Source organism: Anser cygnoides, chromosome 2 (assembly GCF_040182565.1).
Source record: "Anser cygnoides isolate HZ-2024a breed goose chromosome 2, Taihu_goose_T2T_genome, whole genome shotgun sequence".
NCBI lineage: Eukaryota > Metazoa > Chordata > Aves > Anseriformes > Anatidae > Anser > Anser cygnoides.
The window spans coordinates 27,839,912-27,861,790 of NC_089874.1; the positions used below are offsets into that span (position 1 = coordinate 27,839,912).

The 21,879-nt window shown below is 38.8% G+C and overlaps 1 protein-coding gene across 7 annotated transcripts in view; it reads right to left on the minus strand.

Moving 5' to 3' along the window:
- Nucleotides 1-21,879, minus strand: part of ICA1 (islet cell autoantigen 1) — a 72,531-nt gene that overhangs the window by 43,679 nt on the left and 6,973 nt on the right. For 2 of the 7 annotated variants that reach the window (XM_066991755.1, XM_048075400.2), the window contains exons 2-9: nt 18,556-18,615; nt 17,392-17,438; nt 16,841-16,904; nt 15,805-15,842; nt 11,200-11,371; nt 9,158-9,230; nt 7,378-7,501; nt 4,923-5,121 (exon numbers count right to left, since the gene is read on the minus strand). In XM_066991755.1, coding sequence (XP_066847856.1) covers nt 4,923-5,121; nt 7,378-7,501; nt 9,158-9,230; nt 11,200-11,371; nt 15,805-15,842; nt 16,841-16,904; nt 17,392-17,438; nt 18,556-18,597 — 759 coding nt within the window. In that variant the 5' untranslated portion in view covers nt 18,598-18,615. Of the gene's footprint in view, nt 1-4,922; nt 5,122-7,377; nt 7,502-9,157; nt 9,231-11,199; nt 11,372-15,018; nt 15,140-15,804; nt 15,843-16,840; nt 16,905-17,391; nt 17,439-18,555; nt 18,616-21,879 lie in introns of those variants that run through there. The other 5 variants (XM_066991756.1, XM_066991758.1, XM_013183469.2 and 2 more) reach the window with 5 other exon arrangements.

Below are 21,879 nucleotides of genomic sequence, written 5' to 3' on the forward strand. Positions count from 1 at the left end.
GAAAGTTGTAGGGGTGACCACAGCCTCCTAAGCCCTCCTTGTAAGGCTGTGGCAGATGTATCTTATCCATACTTGCTGAAATCTTTACAATATATACATATATTTAAATGTTTCCCTTCTGACCTTTTGATCAATGGATTTATTTAGATCCTCATTATTCCCCAACTGTCCACACAAGCTTTAACTTTTTCATTCCTAAAAGACATTTAACAGAGAACTGTGCAGACCAGCCACTCCCTACACGAGTACAGTTATAAAAACAAGTCTAAACGATCGTTAAGTCATTACAAATCCTTCTTGTTGAGCCTTCCTGTTTCTCACTGCTTTGCCTTTTCTTTTGCCAGACTTAACGTTAAAATGCCATTTAAGGGCATTAATTTTGTTTCAAGTATATAGAGTGCTACAACTAGGAAGAACTTGAGATAAACAGCTCCCAAACAACTCAGCCGCAAGCTTGCAAGTTTCTCACAGCTGCATGAAAAGTAACAGCTAGACATTAAGGGTCCTATAACTCTTAGGATCTTTAGGGCAACTGGGAATATCCTTGAAACTTCTCTTCCATAGAAGGATCTATGCCACTTCCTCAGCATCACTGAAGTAGTTTGGGGTGCTGCATTGTGGGGTAGGGCCTGTCTAATCTCCCAGAACAAGGCGGCCCAGCACAAACCACACTTCTTGTTCGCCCCAGCTGCCACACAACTATATTGATCAAGAACCAGCTCCTCTTCCAGACAGTTCCCCTGCCTAATACACAATGCCTTACAAACATATTTATTGCTGCAAAATCTCAGTACCACAGAGATAGGACTTGCACTGTATTCCAAGCAGATGAATCTGATGGCATTTACAAAGCTCTGTGGCAAACAGACCATGCACTCCTTCTTACCCTTGCACGGTTTCAAACTTTTCTTCCTCCTACCTAGGCTTCGTTTGGTTCTTACAGAAGCAGAGCTCCTAGGAAAGCAGTTCCAGCAGAGAGGACTACATAGAAGGGGGAAATCAAGCCCCAGTGCTCATGTGCCCAGGTCTTGGGATACCAAGGCAGCACAGCGTGGCTGAAGGATCTCAGTATGGCTGCTCTTGGTACTTACCAAGCTGCCCCAGCTGTGTTTCGAACCTCAGAATGAAGGGGACGCAGAGAGCAGAAGGATGATGGAAGCAAAAACCATATGTATGGAAAGGATTAATTTGCTCTATCAATGTAACAATCATATATATATATGCACACTGCCATCTGACCAGATTAAATATATATATATTTTATAGTTGTTCTGAAGAGAAGCATGGTAATTTTTTTAGCTTTTTTTTTTGTTGTTTGTTTACATGTTATAGGAGGCACTCTAATGTCTAGGTTTGATAAGAATCTCTATGTCACACTGTATAAGCACCTGAGATATGTTAGCTAAGTAAAATTGAACAGAAACTCTTCCGTGGTTTTTATAGGCAGCTTATGGGTTGCCTGGTGGCATAGCCTACCACTGCACATTAGTATGTTCCTTCCCAGGAAATGCATGGAAAATTTTGCATGTTTTTCAGAGCTGTGGCAAGGAGACTCAGGAACCAACATCACTTGGGCTACTTGGTCTGTAATTTTACAGTATCACAGCAGAGCTCATGCTGTAGTGTGCAGTCAATAAAACAGCTTAAACTTAAGAGCCTTACAAACCTGATCAGTGGTGGAGAATTTGGTAAGGGGACATTAACTTGTTCAAATTCTTTTAAATATCACAGCATCGCACAGCAAGGCACTGGTTAGATTCTCTCCAGCAACACTTCAAATTACAAACTGGGGATGACAGGTCACTGTAACTAATACTACACTTGAGCATCCATAAAATCTGTTTACAGGAAAACCAAAAAGAACAACAAATGTCCCCCAAATGGGGGGTACAACAATGGAGGTACATAGCATTTAGAGAACTCTGTGAGGAAGTAAATACTTTACCTGTTTCCTTGGTTTGACTCAAATAGCTACAATCACAAGGATCTTAAAATAATAGCGTAAAAGGGTTGTTCTGCAGGTTATTGCAGAAAAATCAACACTGGAACACTTTGAAAGTTGTAATATTGTTGGAACTAGCATCTTTACACTGATGCCTTGGGAACAGCAGAAGAAAATTCCTTCAAGTACCCCACTGTCTGGAAAGAGAGCTACAAAACTGTCAATGTTTTAACTCAGATTTTATCAACTCTGAAAATACTGACTCAACTATTGATCTTTTAGCCTAAGCTGCTCTGAGGGAAAGTATGAAAAACCCATCTGGATTGATTTAGCTTTGGTCTCTTAAAACAAGTACCATATCTGTATACATAGTGATATATTTAGGATTACATTATAAAAGGCTACAAACTTGAAAAACAGTCACCAAGTGACTGTTTATATCACCAAGTGATATAAATACTGCTGATGCACAAGGTAGATTAAAAATCTCTAAACCAGCACTGTTTACTTGAAATAAAAGAAAGATGTTTAGTGAAGTAATACTTAGGATTTTTACAACTAGAAGTCTGAAGAAAACTTTTTTTCAAGTGCTCTGTCAGGTCCAGCTTCATTAACTACTTGCTGGTGTATCACTACATAAGCAGCTCCAGATCAAACACTTCTCTCTGGTGATGGTATATTTTAGAATTTAAACCCCTACGTAAGTAGTTATAACATCTCTCTCAACACAAAGCTAGCATGACTTAAATTGTTGTTAGAGATCCAAAATAAGCCTTAAAAACCCAGCATTACACTGCCACACTATGGTACAATTAAGATCTGCAAGCAAAAATATAACAAAAAGACAAAAGAACTCCTATAACTATTTAGGATTGCAGTATTCACCGTTAGTTATGTTTGTCTACTACATTCATAAAGCAATAGAAACATACTGTTGTGCCCTGTTCAGCAACAGCCATCTAGGTACGTTATGCTTTAGTATTTTATTTTTGTAAAGTTTTTCCAAAATGAATAAAGAAAAAGTTTACTTTTTACAGGTGTTAAAATACATAGGAAAGTTGATACCAAAAGCATTTCTTTACTTTGTTGGCTACAAAATATAGAGCTTTTTGCTCTCTGCAATACAATGTGACCTGAAAGGATTTGTGTTGACAGCCAGAGAAAAGAAAGGTTCAAAGACCTTCTCCAAGATATTTTTGAGCTATTCAAGGAAACGCTACATAATTTTTTAGAATCTACATTTAACACATTGATCATTTCTTTATGTCAGAACATAACTCATTTTAGACCAAGAAATATTTCAAATATACTTAACATGGTAAAAATAGGGAAATTCTAAATGCTACTAAGTTTTATGAGAGCTTAAAAAGTCATATTTTTGCTGACCTTGAAGCACAGCAACACAAGAGGCCTGAAATTTCACATGTAACTTTTTAACTACAGCAGCTCACAAGTCAAGGCATACATTATTTTAATTACTTTGCCATTTATATAATTTATACCTTCCATAGCATTTATTTTGCAAGAAAGCTATAAATCAGTTTTGTATGACCATTACCAGCACTGCTTTATTCATTCTAACATTCCATTTTTTAAGTGTTTTTCTAATAAATCAAACATTTTACATAAGCAATCGGCTGAGGCCAAGACCATACCAATTATTTTACCTGCAAGAACTTGCCATTATAAACATTTCCCACAAGGCATAATAAAATACATGTCTGGTGCCACAAGACTTACAGGAATATCCTGTACTGAAGGATATTAAATAAAGATTAGATGACTAGTTGGAGTTTCATCTGTTCCACCCCCTTCTTAATTGCTATTGTCACCACCTCAGTTTACAAAAATGGCACAGTCTGTATGCATACAGGTTCCTTCCCGTTAGGATGGCTTGGTCAAGCTTTTGAAATACCAAATTAAGCATCTTTCATCTCCAAACACTTTCACTTACAGAAAGACATTAATGAACAGGGATTCTCTTTTCTATGTCACCTGTCTCTAGGCTACATGCACATGCATACATATGCATATGCTTTAATGCAATTTCTGTTATTAGGCCTCTGTTTTCAATTATTGGAGTGTTCGTAATTTATTTTTTACTGCATTTACTCAGAGCACAAGCCACCAACTTATAGCTAGAATATTAACTACTCATAATACTCAATACTTACAAACAGCAAACTGTGAACATTATAGTCTAAAAGCTTTTAAGTTTCACTAACAAATGCAAACATCTCCTGAGCATTCCTGAACAGAATCAGCCCAAATAAATTCCATCCTCACACCTGGTAGAAAATCTGCAGACTATCCTCTATAACTCGTGATTTTTGGAAGCCCTTTGGCAGGGGAGGAGTATAGCAAACTTGAGAGACACTGAGGGAAGACAATTTACGGTGAATGCATTCTTAACTATTTTAGTGTTTAGTGGTTGCCCAGAAGTTATGCTGAACTGCATGAGGAACTTGAATTCCAACTTTGCGACTCCTCCCCAAAATCCTACAACAGTCAATTTTGAAATGCTGGCCTTTGACTGCACCCGAAGATTTATCAGCTGATGCTATGGCATTTCTGTTATTCTGTCCATTTTAGTTACAAAACTCAATTTTCCATTTCCCGGCTGAAAGAAGACATATCTTCTTCCATTAGTCACTCAGGCATCACAGCTAAGTATTTAAAATTAGATAACATTCTTTAAGCCATATATGTTATTTAAATTATGAAGATTTAGCTTGAAATTGAATTGACTACTGAAAAATGCTATTTCTTACTATCATATCTTCCCTTACAGCCCACTCTTCTGTGAAGGATACTGTATTCCATATCAGAATAATTGGAGTTCTGTCACATGAAAAAGATTAGTTACGATTAATGGCATCCTTAGCGCTGCTGAGTTATGTCTTCCTCAGAAGAATCAAAATCATGCTCCATTGTCATTCATCAGGTATCCCCTTCCAGGAAACTACAGGAAACATCATACCTTCCTGAACTTTTCCATCTGCTTATAAAGATCTGGATCCAGCTCCTGAGACACATCTTTCATCCAAAGCAGAGCTCCTCTGTATTCAGTCCGATACTGTTCCATTCGGTTCACTGTCAGCCACGTGTCTGAGATGGCCCTATATCTGAAAGTCTCCACTTCTTGATATAATCTACTCAAAGGAGTACGCAGTGCTAATCTGGGGGAAGGCATGAAGGAATGAATGAAAGAATACATTAAAGAAGCTGTTCCCCAAAAGCACACAAATTAATAGAACTCCTGACACTTCGCTAGCAATCAAAAGACACACAGTTAAAAGAATTCACTTAAGTGCTACTCTGCGTTCAGACAGTTCTACAGGTTAGTTGTGGGTATGCATTAATGGGGTAATTTTACACATATATTGTGCTTGCAACACTCCTGTTCAAAGAGTTACCTTTTACAGTTCCTTTCTCTTACACATGAGTGGAAAAGGAACTTTTACTAATGTGTATATTTTATTTAGCCAAACTGCTTGTATTTATGCTATTAAAATTCCTCTTTGTCGGTTGCATTTAACAAATATAAGAATATACCTGAGATAATTTATTACTGGATACATACCACAGATGCATCAGGATTGTCATGTTAAGCCTCAAAAAAAGTACTTCTATTAGCCTTTAATCTTCAAATGTATGCGTAAATAAAGAAGTCATCTGACAAGTGGATAATTATCTGATTTTTTTATCTTTTTAAAGAATCTGAACAATTCCTTTGAAGGACATTTATCTTTGGGAAGGTTTTAGGCATTTTCTTACATGTTTGTTCCAGATATCACACTTTGGAGAGGCAGTAGGGGACACTGTTGTCTTCCCTATGCCATCACTTCAGCTGCTAACGGGATCTCGGAACTAGACAGAATTACTCCAACTTTTGCTGTTTCTTCCTGCTGCTTCTGCTTTCCTGTTTGTTGCCAGAAGCCACCTCACTGGAATGGGTTCAATCAGCTCCACATCAGCGTACAGCTAGTTTAATTTGCCACTTAGGGACTTCCTAGGCATGAGAGAATTTCTAATTTCAGCTCCAATAGCCAGCAAATTTCATCTACATGCTCTCCAGCTTGCTATTGGCATACAACATAAATAAGAGCAGTCCTGACTCCAAGATGAGCTTGGGGATAGCTCAAGAAGAGGAGGAAGACAAACAACTGGTTCTATTTTTATGGTTGTTTGTTTATAAAGATGCCTTAAAAATGCATCAAGTAAGGCAGATGACAAAATGTGAACTTCTTATTGGGGCTTCCGTAGGTGCAATGCACATTTCTTCACATTCTATAAGCAGACAAACAGCCATTTAAAGGAAAAATTCAGTTTATGCAGACACATCATACAGTGGGATTTCTAAAAAAACATTAGGCTTTTTAAAGAAGCAAATCATTAGGGTTTTAAATGGTGCCTTACATGTATTTTGAAGATCCCACTCATAGCTTTTACTGGATGTGCTAATGACCAAAATCTAGCCCAAGATAAACATGAAATTCTCAGTGCTTGGTATGTGATGTTTTATTCTGAGCCAAACAGCTGTGCTGTTAAGCTAATTATCGTGAAAGTTTCCAGATTTAAGAACCCCCCAAAATCCTGTAAAAGCACAGAATTTAATTTGTAATTTGTCATGGAATTGAATTTTCCCTTCTGAATGATGGAGAAATTCAAGCTTCCATAGTACCAACATGGAACGGGAGGGAACCAACAAAAAAAATTCACAAAACCAGAGGAAACCCTTATATAGTAAAATCCGTAACACCACCAAGTACTGTTACTTTTAAACTCTTTGAATGAACACAGGGTCAGTGTGTCAAGAGCTCTAGGTAAAAGCAAGAGTTTACGTGGATATGAGTCCTTCTGTATTCCTTACCTTTTACCAATTTGCTCCTACTCAATCTGCATGAGTTCGGTTGCAACCTAGGATCTTCTCCTAGAGCTTTTTGTGTAAGGTTAAAGCAGGAAATGGCAGACTCCTTTCTTCTCTGTCTACTTAATGCATGAGACTCTAGTCCAGAAAAAGGCACTTCCTACTCTCCCAGGACCCAGACACTTTTACAACAGGCCTGATGTAGCAGCATTTCTTTTCAGAGTGAGAACTGCCATCAAGCAGCAGAGGGACCTGATATCAGCTCCTTTACTGTCCCACTGCTAGAAAGGCCATGCAGATAGCACCTGTACAGCTTTAGAAATGCTGATCTGAACAAGCATAGGTGGGGAAATCTGCAGACCAAAAGACATAGCAGGTCCATGGGACAAAAACCAGGATCAGGCAAAACTACTCACAGCAAGCCAGTAATATTGCCAATACTGTAGCAGTTTTGGTCGATAACAACTTTTGTATCCTCATATCTCAAATAGCAAAATGAACTGTGGCAATGATGAATAAACTTCCATTATCCCATGTAATTGGATGGTAACGCTGATATACATACCTTTGCTGAGAAGAAAAGCAGAGAGCCTTTCCTGTGGCTTGCATCATTTTTCCTGCTCTCGTTTTATCTTGAGAACCCTGTGATCGAAGAAATTTTCCCAATTCATTTTCTTCCTGAGACAGAACTAATGAAAAATAAATGAGTGGTCAAACGTAATTTAATAGGTTTCTGACAGTTTTAAAGTTGGCCTAACATCAAATACCTTAAGTCACTCCAAATCCAAGCAGCACAGAAAAAAATAATTCCATGGAACATGGAATTCCTGCATTTATACATATATTTATATCTTCAATCAGAAAATATGATTCACTTGAGACATTTGTTGATGGGGTTGCTGTACTAAAAAGTATCACAAATTCTGTCAGTGCTTAGTCGGTAGGAGAAACATGCTACTTTGCTCTTGAACAAAAAAAATAGCTTGGTTAGACTCTGCATAAAGGGCCCACTTGAGGCTTGATTACAGTATCTTTTTGTCTTGTGTTTTGTTTTGTCTTTCATTATCCTTTTTTAGCACATGGACTACCTCAGCTGATCTTAGTTAGCATACTTTCGCTGAAGCTAGTTCTTAGCTATACTACCCAAAACTTTCTTAGTTGCTCTTTCTCTTGGTCTCCATTTTTCATGTTCTACTACAATACTGATTTTTTTTAATATGAAAAATACTATTTCTGAATTCATTTTTTTAAACGAGGATCAAGAAAAATAAAAGTGTTTATGCATTGATATGTTGGCTACTTCTAAACTGGAACAATAAGTCTTCACGATCTCACATCCTTACAAAAGCATTTCATTGTGGCCTCATCTATTTGTCTTTTTAAGTGGCTGTCTCCTATGGAGCCTATTTTTTCCCAGGCTTAATGAGGAGAATGGTCTAGTATACTGAAAAAAAGATCTTTTAAGTTCTCTTGTCATTTTTAAAATGCTGACAGTTGAATCTATTGCAGTCTAATAGCAGCGCATTTTGCCAGAGTATGCACACGCATTTTTGCATAAGAGATTTTACCTGCTATTGTGGAACACTTCTTGAACTCAAATACTACTAATTCTGTATTACAATTTTACTTTAGTATCCTTAAGCATCATCTCAGACCCTCCTTGGACAGGCAAAAGAAAACGGAAAGAATGGAGAAAATATGCATAAAATTCAACAAAAACAAAGTAAATTAAAAGATGTATCCATAGCCGATTTTCTTTTCCAGGACAGAAATCACAGTATCAGAGAATCAAAAATATTGATTGGAGGGAACTTCTTCTTTAGGTCATTTAATACAACCTGCTGTTTGAAACTTCCTAAATGAGGTTCCTCTCTCTCATTAATGACTGCTGCTAATTAACATCCACCTGTTGCAGCCAAGTCAGCATAATCAATTTCATCATAATCGCACAGATTACTTACTTATACAACTAGCAATAAGACCAATACCCTTCATTGTTAATCCCAATTAAAAAACACAGGAGTTGAGAAGAGAGCTAGAATTTCAAAAGTTCTCAATTTAGATGGGCACAGGAACTAATGGAAAAAAACTAAAAAAAATCAAGCTTTCTCCCATAATAATTGCCACTTTTCACTGTGTAACATCAAATATAAAGCTTAACACAAACTAGGACATCTTTAAGCAGTTAAACAAGTCTACATTTAATTTAAATTGCAGGGAATGTTACCTTTAATTTTAACTAGGATGAAACTAGTAGTTCTCCAGTTTCATTTTTACTTTTTTACTTGTTAGATGATTTCATATTGCAGAGTGCCTTATCAACTACTGTACTTGCTCATACTTACAACAAATCCTTTTCTGATAAAGTCCTATTGCTTTCAGCAACTCCATACACGTTCTCTGAATAGAATGGAAGAGCTGAAGTCGAAAAAGAATAAATAAATGTGTGTAAGAAACAGTGAAGATTAAGACACAAGAAAGAGCTTGTCTTTAGTTTTGTAGAAATTATTAGGGATCACTACTTCCTTCTTGAACACTGAGTAATCTTTCGAGCTTGAAAGTATTTTTTCCTTATTAATTGTGCTTTTCTTTCAATCAAGTTGTCCACTGAAACTATAGACAGACAACCCAAACATAAAGGTAAACAAAGACAAAAATAATTTTGGAAACAGATCTATTCCAAACCGCTCATAGTTAACCAAACTATTCTTTTTTTTTTTTTAAGTTATCTTTTGATACATAAGAAGATGCATAAATCTTTGATTCTGAACAACCCTCAACAGAACAAAAGGCTGTCAGTAGTTTCAATGAAACGCGATAAGCGGCAATATGTATACTGAATTTTTAATACCACAAAATCTACTGGAAGAAACTTGCATGGATATGCCAACAGGAAGGTTTTTGATTTTAAAATGGACTTTTTACTGTCACAGCTCTGGTATTCTAACCAAATTGACAGAGTAGCAGTTTTCAAAGAAAGTAGAGAAAAAAAGTCACTCTTGACTAAGTTTGGAGAATTAACAGGAAAACAGAAATTACTACTCTTTCTTTCTGCTCATCTAAAACCTCTAGACTGTAATTTAAACCTCAACTCTGCTATATCAAGTGCCATGCAAATATTAGTAAAACGGACTGCTGGCACAGTAACTGTCATCCTTTTGCATATGCTTAACCTTCTGTATGTTTACTGGGATCTTGTCTTTTCAGCAGAGAGCATGACTTGCAGTTTTGAAACTGTTCAAGTGAAAACATGTTTGTACTTTCTATCTGGTAAACACAAATTGCCCTATTTTTAATCCACATGAAGTAACAAAGCATCCTTCCTGATCAATCTGCCACACAAGAAGCACAATAGGAAATCAGGCTGAAATAGTATTTTATAAATATATAAGAAAATACTATTTCAGCTTCTTCAGCTTGTTTAACACCAATACTTTTGACTTAAAACCTATCTATGAAGGCCACACACATAGTTAGAATCTTCTAAGTTTTATAAGTTGTCTTTACAGTAGGTAGACTACAAAGATTTGATTGTTGTAAAAGCGCCTCTTGTATTCCAGCTCAAACATGTACGAAACAGATTCCTAAGTCAACAATTTTCTAAGAAAAATAGTGACATAAAATATTCACCCTTACGTAATAAAATGATACAAATAAAATTTATCTAGATGCTAACTTGGTTACTTGCTAACTTTGGAAGTCCATTCTCTGTCTTTTGATTTGTGTCAAAGATGCTTAAGCTCTTCAGTTTGTAGAACCTTAATTCTTTTCCAGTGGGGCTGAGGATACTGACAGTAGGACTGCAGATATCACCCAGTAGGATTTCTTCTCTCAGTTACACTTCACAGACTTTCAGAAGCTGCCTTTGGTCATGTCAAAAAACAGTAATCTGCACAAAAGCCTCAGAGAACAGACTGCAATGGCAATGTGCATCTATTCCTTCTTTGCATACTCTGTATTTTTTATGGTCTATGCTACAATGTGGCATTTCATAGCTACAAAGAAAAACATCATTTATGTATGCTAGAGTCTACTATTTTAAAAAATGATTTAAACTGATATAAGGAAAGGATAAGGATGGCTGATACAAAGGGTGATGTCCTGCTCCCACTGCCACCAAAAAAGAAGAAAACCTGCCCTCAACACCTGAAAATAGGCACGAGAAATGTTAAGTTCTGAATAAAGTTTTTTATTACAAAACTTCCACTAGACTCCCTACATCTGCATAAGTATGTTTGTCTGACATTAGAAAGGATATTACACAAAAGCAATGATAAAATTAATATATGTTATTATCTGGTATCTATATGTACACATCTTAGCAGCTTGATGGAAATGAAAACAGTTTAAGTTATCAGAGAACACATATTGTGTAGACATTACAAACCTCTAGCTTTGCATCCAGATCTGCATCTGAAGCCACAACATGTTCATCTTCTTTTTTTCCTGTGACTTTTATAAGGGTTTGTTTTGTTTTCCAGTACTTCTGTTGCATTTTATTGACCACAGATTTTTCTTGGCTTTGAGCATATTGATCATAAAATTCCCTTGGATAATTACTAAAATATTAAGGAAGAAAATTACAAAATTTCAATAGGATACTTAAAAATAAGACTAACAAGCTAGATTAATACACCCCTATTGGGAATACTGCATTTACATGCAGACACATGTATTCTAGTATGCATTTCCTCATTATGCATTAGTAACAAACCAATTAAAATAATAATATATTTCCACCAACATTTCCCATCCTCCTTTGGAGGATAATACATTGCATATAATATGAATGTATTTAGTGTGTAGTACTTCCAAATCATCAACTGCAAAGAATTCTTCCCAATGCATTATGGAACGATTTATAGCTCCTGGAATTAAAATTTTATTTTTATATAGCTAATAGGGAAGTTTAAAGAGCGCTAGCAGAATTGCTTAAGCAGACAGCGATTTTCATGCAATTTTAGTACTGTCAGGATTTCACAAAGTACATTTTATGAATGAAATTAGACTACTTACTGCATTTTTTTTTTTAATTGAATAAAAATGAAAATACTCATCTCTTTTGAGCACACTATGTACAAGATAGCCCACTTCTTTCACTGTGCTATCACCAAGTGATAAATGTAGGTGCAAGACAGAGATTTGTCAAGCACGATCTGCCATTAGTGAAGCCATGTTGGCTGTCACCCATTACCTCCTTATTTTCCATGTGCCTTTGCAAAGTTTCCAGGAGGATCTGCCCCATGATCTTGCTGGGCACAGAGGTGAGACTGACTGGCCCATAGTTCCCTGGGTCTTCCTTTATTCCCCTTTTTAAAAATGGGGGTTATGTTTGCCCTCTTCCAGTCAGTGGGAACTTCACCAGACCGCCACAAATTCTCAAATATGATGGAAAGTGGCTTAGCGACTACATCTGCCGTTTAGCTCAGGAGACATGGATGTATCTCATCAGGTCCCATGGACTTGTGCACCCTTAGCTTCCTTAGCTGGTCTTGAACCTTATCTTCTCCTACAGTGGTCAGTTCTTCTTTCTTCCAGTCCCTGCCTTTGCCTTCTAGGGCCCAGGCTATGTGTCTGGAGCTCTTGCTGGTGAAGACTGAGCCTTCTCCATATCCTGGGTAACTAGGTCTCCCATTTCCTTCTGGAGAGGGCCCACAATTTCCCTAGTCTTCCTTTTATCACTGTTGTACCTACAGAAACCTTTCTTGTTTCCCTTGCTGTCCCTGGACAAATTTATTTGTAATAGGAGTTTGGCTTTCCTAACCCGATCCTTGGCTGCTTGGATGATTTCTCTGTACTCCTCCCAGGTTATCTGTTTCTTCTTCCACCCTCCTTTTTTGTATGCCTCCCTTTTTGGATTGAGTTTGGCCAGGAGCTCCTTGTTCATCCCTGCAGGCCTCCTCCTGGCATTTTTGCCTGATTTCCTTTGTTGGGATGCATCACTCTTGAGCTTGGAAGAGGTGACCCTTGAATACTAACCAGCTTTCTTGGGCCTCTCTTCCTGCTAGGGCTTTGTCCCATGGTACTCTACCAAGCAGATCCCTGAAGAGACCGAAGTCTGCTCTCCCAAAGTCCAGGGTAGCGAGCTTGCTGTGCTGCCTCCTCACTGCCCTCCTAAACTGCACCACTTCACGGTCACTGCAACCAAGGCTGCCCTTGAGATTCACACTCCCTATGAAGGAGATCTATGCACTCCAGCTGCACATTGACACAGGGGGTTACGACACCTCCTCATCTTCCCTGCCTGTTCATTCCCGAAGAGCCTGTATCCTTCCATTCCAACACTCCAGTCATAGGAGTCATCCCAACACATCTCCACAATGCCAGTGAGGCCGTAGCCCTGCAGGTGTGCATACATATAACTCCTCTTGTTTATTCCCCATGTATGTTAGCATAGAGGTATTGAAATTGGGCCCCAATGAAGATGACTTACTGGCTGGAATTCCTTTGTGCTCTTCAGATTCTCTCCCACTGACCTATGACCATTCTCAAGGCTCTGGGCATCTATCACTGACGCTGGCATCAAACTGGAAGGAATGGGATGGATTGAGGTTCCCCTCCCCCTGCAACTCTAGTTTAAAGCCCTCTTCACCAGCTTGGCAAGCCTGTGACCAAAGATGCTCTTCCCTTTCTCCAACAGGTGGACCCCATCAACCCCCAGAAGACCATGTTTCTCAAAGCCAGTCCCGTGGTCCACGTAGCCAAACCCCTGTCTGTGGCACCAGTCCTGTAACCATCCGTTGATTTGACACTTTCAACTTGCCTTCTCAGTCCCCTTCCCTTTGACCAGGAGGACTGAGGAAAATACCTGCGCTCCCGAGTCCTTTACTGCTGCTCCCAGGGCTCTTGATCCTTCTTGATACTCCTCAGACTGCTCCTGGCTGCATCACCGGTGCCCAGTACAAGGCTTGGCAGTCTCCAGGTGACATCCTTGACATGAGCCCCTGGTAAGCAGCTGACTTCCTTCAAGAGTGGATCAGGTTGGCAAAAGGGTGCGTCTGTACCTCTCAGAAGAGAGCCCCTTACCTGTCACCTTTTCTCAGTTGCACTAGTTGTTATGCCGGGAGCAGATTGGGCTGCCTAACTCAGCTCACCCCACCTCACCCCCTGCAGCAGGTCTTTCCTTTTTGGCAAGTATATTCCACAATATTTAAACCATGTGACTAGAAATTACAGTTTCACAATGAAATCTTGATCTCTTTCAGTAATAGTTATTCCACTATTAAATTCCCTTATGTGTATAAATTAAGATATGCAAAATCACTGCAGCTTTTTTTTGGAAATACATGGTTGCTTAAATTTATTATATTAAATACTCCAAGAAAATTAAAGTGGTTGAATTTATTTTTCAAGTAAAGATACTCTTCATCTGTTTTACATTACTGAGATATTGCTCACTAGCTCAATTCACACAACAGACAGGTAACTCGCTGATGCTACCCCAAAAAGTCCTCAGACTCAACATACACGTCAAGTCATGCAGAGAGACACACAGATATATAGTCTTGCTGTGAAATATTATGGATGCTCTGAAATAACAAGCCATTGGCACACATATTCACCAAGAGAGGCAGCTCTCCCCTGCGCAGTTACTAATGACACAATTCATCCTGAAAAGAAAATCTGCTTGACAGGGTTTTGTTATTTGCTTTGGTTATTTCTAATCAGTGAGTTAGGAGACAGTGACTTAAATCACCAAAGAGATGGTAAGAAATTGCACTGGAAATGAGCAAAGACAAAAGTCAAAATGCACATATATACAGAACTTCCTGGCTTCTTCCACGAACTTTAAAAGAAAAGGTATTCACCCATTTAATTTTGCCAAAGCATCAGTCCAAAGTCCTTAGTTTACGAATTTCATTAAGCTTCATAAGACACTTTTTTGGTGTCACAGCACAAAATAAACAACACTTGCAAAACATATCACATTTCACATGCAGCTTTGCACAAACAAGTCATTACACATACCCTCACAACTCCAGCCTATCTAGTTAGGTGAAGCCTGTATTGACCTGACTTGCTGTATCTCTAATAAATGAGGAGAACATCTAGGTATCTCCCAAACCCCCCTGCATTATGAGAAAGCAGACTATGAGAGCTTAACTAATAAAACTAACATTACTTTAAAAAGAAGAAAATAAATAAAATCAAACTGATCATGTGGCAGTATTAAGACCCTAGCTATCTGGCTAGTTGTGTGCTTTACCTTGTGCTACAGCTGTGCAAATAACTGATATCTCAGTTCAGTGATCAAACGAAGAAAACACCATAATTCATTTGCTGTCAACCAGCCTTAATAGCTACCTTGCTTGAGGTCACCAGAAATTCTAGGGACCGGGTGGAAAAAATAAAAATGAGTCATTAATGTGAGGTCACAAAAAACAGTCCTGGGATTAATAGAGATTTCTGAATTAGACACAGATCAACAAACGGGAAGAATATGAAGAATGCAATCTTTTACCACTACAGACAAATTCAACTTTTAATTTCATTTGGAGAAATTTCTGGCTCTTGTTTGTGCCTAATGTGATTATAAATCATTATCTTAATGAAATATTTGGTGGACAATTTTTCTGGAGGTTTAAAGGTTCTTGTCAATACCTTTAAAAATGGATTTTGTCAAGCAGTCATGGGTATATTTAAGTTTTACTAAACAACCAACAATATGACTAAAAGAAGGATCTACTTTATTCTAATGCTGACGACCACAGATAAATCCATTGAAATAAGACAGTTCATACAATTTTTGCCATTAAGCAGAAAATTGACAACATATGCTATTTTTCCATCTCGTCAATTCACTTGTTTTTCCATTCTTTGATAGGTTGGCAGTTTTTCACTTTCTATTTTTATTCTTTTTAAACAGAACATCTACCAGTGACTTCACATAAATACTAGATGCCAGAACATAATGCATGATTATGCAGTCACAAATCAACATGCCAAACACCACTAACTCTTTAGAATAATAAAAAATGACCAAGGTACTTACTACTTATGACCTTCCATGTTTCTTATTTTCTTCAGACACTTAAATAAAATAAGAAATTATCGGTTAATATAAACATCTTTAAAATATAATTCTCAATTTAGACAACAGAAAAACTCCTGCCTTTTCACATACAAAAATTACCATACTTTATCATCTTGTATACCACGTTACAACAGAAAATTTTTCCATCTGTAGACCAAATGCTTTTCTCATGTAACACACAATTCTCACTTAAATCCATGACAAACACATTTAAGTGGTGTTGCTTTTTTTGTATTTTAGCAGGTTTTCCAGACAAACAAGTTTCCCTGTCGTAAATTCAGTGATTTTTGACAAGGCAAGCCCAAAGTGTACAGTGTACATGCTAGGAATAATCCCCAGTCAAGTTTTTTTTTTTTTTTTTTTAAAAAAAAAAAAAAAAAAAAAAACAGAATTTTAGCCACAACCTAGTTCAGGTATTCTTTTCAAAAATGTCCCATTGATCCACTTTTCAAAAGCATTAGCTACCTTATGTCTTGAGCAATGGATGCAAAATTTAAACACTGGTTGTTTTTTCTCAGAGGGACATCACAGTTCCCATGAATGGAATATGATTTGTATGTGCTTGGACTTTAAATTTTAAAAGTTAATATCTCCAGTTTGGATACGCAATGAGCTGACCAGATGGCGCACACATCACCAGTAATTGAGCACACTCCTTCCAGGCCAAATTTACTAGTCAAGCCAGACACTCATTGCAAAAAACCAAGCACCTGGCTTCTCCTGTTTTCAGAAAGGACTCTCTGGCACTAATCTTGGAGACAGAAATGGGGCTGCAATGGGGAGCCATGACTCTGGCAACACGTCTAACAAGGTGCTGCCTAAAGACAGTATGGCAAGCACTGGATGGTAATGGGACTGGAACAGATTGCAGTGACTCGGACAAGGCAATGCAAACCTGAGTGCTTCCTGCAACTGTGAAGCACATGCACTTCCATTTAGAGCCAATTGAAGCCAAATCCCAGGTTTTGGATTCTAGCCTCTCTGCTCTCTGTACCTGTGAAACTTCCTGGCGAAGTTCCGTGAGATGCTGGAAGATTTTATCAGAGCAGGACATTTTCCTGAAATGGAATTTTTGTGAAGAGCTCATATACACTGCAGTAGAGATCATAAGTAAATTCATAACCCTGTCTTCCACAGCATTTAATTGTAAGGCCAACAGCCAAATAATGAAGAGGAAGAAAGAACTGCTTTGGATTGCTGTTTGCATTACAGCACCGTCATGTCAGACAATACGCAGAATGGATAGCAACAGCCACAGCTTTGCTGTAGTTTCTAGAGCCATAAGGCACAGACAACGTTAACTCCAGTTTTCTAATACCTATGTGCTCGACTTCATTGTTTTAATACAGGTTCTGCTTAAGTCAACAGTGGGTGTGTGCGAGAGATAAGAACACAGGATTTGGCTTGTATGCACATTCATGACTCAGTTATTGAGCAGCATGCTTGGCTTGACAGGAAGCAAAGAACAGCCCATCTAGGTGAAATAAAGCGTATTATGTGGAACAAAGTGTAGCTCAGCAAGGGGAACAGGTCTTAGGCACTGACCTTAAACACTGTACGCGTTCACCTGACTCTCCTGGAAACCAGTGTCCCTAAAAAAAGAAGACATAAGGGTCATGGTGACATAGAGTTCTCATCTTGTGTGCACAGCTCACATTCTTTTTTCCTGTAACTATAATTGACTCTGGGGTCTTCTTAGTTATACACCTCTTAATTCTACGTAGTGCCCCTATGCCCATTGGATACTCTTTGTGTGGTGGTGGTTTTTTTTTTTTGCACCTGTGAGGACCGTGTCACAGTTATTAGGACAGGGTTTTCATGGTATGAAAATGAGGGTATGCACTCCTGGCCCCACTGCGTGACACAAAGGCACATGAGGTGTTTGAGGCCAAAAGGCTGATGAGATAGTGCTGTATGGCTGTATAGGGTGGAAGGAAACAGAAGTGGAATCTTACCTATACTGTGTACTAAATATGGCTCCTGGCATGCCGTATCCCCCAGAACATGCCAAAAGATAGAAGGGTCCCAGAGAGCTCTAGGTGGTATGGACAAAAACCACTCCAGGGAGATTGCAGCAATTAAACAGCAGGAACAAGAAACAGCCCAGTGCTCAAGCTTAGTCCTTGGACCCCTTTTATTACCAATACAGAATTAGCTTTTGGTCTTAAATGAGAATTCAGGTTGTACAAAGATGGCTTAGTGAGCACTGGCATTGAATAAACAGAACTGTGGTTGCTTGAAAAGAATCAGCTACCATAAGCGTTGGCAAAAGCCATATCACCTGCAATTTCCATCATGAAGAGTTCCTGGATCCCATTCATTCCAGATGCTGTTCAAAGAAGTTTCATAATGAAACCAGTTATACCTCAGAAGTCCCAGATGAGTTTCACCCTTCTCACTGACTGAGAACACTCTGAAAAACCTGAATGCCCACTACTGTTATGCCATTTTTTCAGCTGTTAATTTAGACCACAAAAGTGCACTCAGTTTGGGTCCCACTGATCTCAATGGTACCCTAAATGATTCCATTCACACAGAACTTGTTTCAAGTTAGATACAAGTGTGTGATACTTACAGTACTGTATACTAATTTACATTTCATGTTTCAGCATTATAGTTAAGCTCTACTGAAATGGAAACAGTATTTATTAATGTAGACATTAAAATCAGAAACAAGGGCAGAGGAAAACATAATATAGGAATACTTACTTGAGCTGGATGTAGCAGATGTGCTATTGCAGGAATTCTCATGTTTGTACCTGAGTGCAACTGCAAATGTATAAATTTTAAGCTTTTGACTTTATGATTTTCTTTTAAGAAACAGAGTCTTACTAATTATGTTATATCCTAAACTAGTCTTTCAGTTCAGGAGGCGCTCAGGACAGCTGTGTGATCTTTGAGGTCAGCTTCCTCAAAGAACAGGACCGTCCCATTTCAATGCACAGAAAGCTGAGCACCTGTGGCAGAAAGCCAGCACTGATGGATTTGTGACCGAACTCAAATGCAAAACAAACACGTAGAAGACGGAGGCAGGATCAGGTTACTCATCAAGAGAATACAAAAGTATTGCCAGAGTACGTAGGGATGGGGTTAGGAAAGCCAAAGCTGTGCTGGGTTTGAAACTAGGAAGGGATACAAAGAGCACCAAGAACGGCTCTGTAGAGATAGTGGCACTGAAAGAAAGGTTACAGAAGGCACAGGCCGTTTTTGAGATCTGCCCTTCAGCCTGCTAGTTCTCAGAGCCTACTGGTCAGGGTCTGGGGGTATGAAGCATTACCCACACTAGAGAAAGACTCAGTCAGGAGGTATGCAGGCTGTTAGGATGTACACAGATTCAAGAAACCAGACAAGACGGATCTGGGGGTGCTGAGGGAGCTGGCTGACGTCATTGCAAGGATGTTCTCCCTGTTTTCTTGGAGGTTATGCTGATCAGAGGAGATGCCTCGAGTGAGACAAACATCACACCTATCTTCAAGAAGCACAGGAAAGAGCATCAGGAAAACTTCAGGCCCATCAACCTCACCTCAGTTCCTAGAAAGATCTTAGAGAAATCCCTCCTGGAAACTATTCCCAGCCACATGAAAGACGAGAAGGAGAGAGGGAACAGCCAGCATGGATTTACATGGATTTAATTCACTCCTAACCTGACTGCCTTCAATGAGGTGACTGCCTCAGGTGAGTGAGTGAAGGGAGAGCAGGGGATGTTGTGTGCTCATTTTAGCAATGCCTTTGTCATGGTGTCCCACAGAAGCCTTACAGGTTCTCGTGATATCTATGTGATTCTGTGACAACTCATACAATGTAAAATATTAGACTGGAGAGCAACAGTTGGCTGCTACTTTTGGTTTAATGCAGAAAACTTTCATTAAAAACATGCTGTAAACGGACAGCGGAATAACACTGCACCATGACCACTGTGGTGACACACACACAAAAATAGTACCGAATGTTTGCTTTCAAAGAGTTATCTACAACACATTCAGCTTTTAGTTGTATTATTTTCATTCATATCCAAAACTTTGAAGATTAACATTTTTCATTCTTCATATATCACTACACATACAATGTGAATTGTTCCTGCAGTCATTTAAAAGGGCCATCATTTTTTTTATTTTTGGAATAGTCTCTAACTTCATGTGCTACTACTGCCTATTCCAAGTCCAGGAACAAAAGAGGGTTAAGATATTGGTTCAGCTGTAACAAAGGAGATTATTGAAAGCATCTGGCATAGCTGAAAGCAGCGAGCTTTTTTTAAAGAAAACCTGAAGTCGTAAGTCTAGCCACAAAAAGTGAGAGGTACTAATAAACAGGGACTGGAAACAGTCCAGGGAAGTATCAAGGCACTGAAAGGAAACTTCATAACCACGTAACAAAGAAACCCTACAGTCAGGAAAGGCTGCAGAAAGACACCAATGAATAAGCACACAACCTTCAACTACTTCAGGTTTTGAACTCTTATGCTTTCAAAGAATAACATGTGAACGTCCTGGACAGAAGTAACAAGAGTTGTTCTTTGCCAAAGCTGACTACAATAGAAAGCACATGACACTCACTGGAGCACACCAATACCTGACCTGAAAACTGCAGTCAATCTTAAAATTTACCTTTGTTATCACAGAATGTTATATATAAAACTAAGCTTAATTTGCCACAGGGAAGTTGATCTGAGAGGATTTTTTTTTTCCTGTTCCCTTTTTCCTCCCAGTGTACTAAGACTATAAGATGTTATTAAGACTATAAGATGTTTCAAGAAATAATGTTACGCTGACACTGACTGAAAAAAAATAGCGTCCACCACCTCATTGGAAAACATTTCTATCAGAAAGTTTCCATTACCTTTGACGACAAAGAATGACGCAACACTCACAAGTGATCTCTATGACAGCCTTTATCTTGGCTAACAAAAGGTAGGGATACTCTAGATAATATGGAAAAAAAAAAAAAAAGAGATAGCAAACATAGGTGCTGTGGAGCCTGCTAGGGAAAACAGTGCTATGCTACAGCTGACTGTACACAGACCCATGGTTATTGCTGTAGGTTTTGCTGAGGTTTTCTGAGTATGCCCACACGCTGCTAATTCTACACTTGCTTTCCAATGTTTTGAGACAGGTGCTACCTCGGTTTCAGCTTTAAACCTGAGCTGGCCCTTTCACAACAAGTCTACCTGGAAGACAATGGATCACAGAGCTAAAACATCCATTTCCACGTGGAACCAGCTGGGCCCATTAGCTCTGCTGCCCCCCTGAAAATCCCTAGCTGGCCCTCTGAGGAGCAGCCGAGAAGCCTCAGCACCACGTTCGGCAAACCTCCCTGTGTGCAGACAGACACCAGACAGGACTACATGCAGCCAGCTCGGGTCTGGCACAGTCATTGGCCTGGACACTGAAATACAACCAGTGTTTCACGACTCAGTTTGGCTTCAGAAGGAGGACAGCTGCACTCATCAGTGCTCCGCCAGAGCTAACAAGACGTGCTGGAACCAAGATGGCCCTGCACATGGCCAGCTATGGCACCTTCGCATCTGTGGCAGTTTATCTGGTTTGTGGGCTATTTATCTACAAATTATTTCCACAAGTAGCCAAGCTTCTGGAATGCTACAGGACTTCATAATATTTCTGGAATACTGAATTACCCTGTTTTCCTACCAAGAAGTTTTAGAAGTCATGGTGCTCGAAGGAAGCTTTTGATGGAGAACATCTTCATTAGCCAATGGCACTTCTATTCCACATGACTACGGAAAATCCTCTGATACTCTGCACCCCTCCAAAACCATTTGGATACACCATCAACATTCTCCTGTGCAAACAGGAAAATGCTAGCTTGGGGTTTTGAATGCTTAAAACTCCAGCATTCCCTAGGCTTTCTTTCCAGCTCATCCTCTGTATGACGTTCATACTTCCTTGCTTCTCTTTTTTAGCTTTATTATATTAGAGTTTGTTGCAGCATAAGTTGTCTGGTTTCCCAAGAGCTGAACAACATTATCTGTGTATTAATGTCCCTCAGATATATTTAATGTTCATTAGAAAAGAAAAA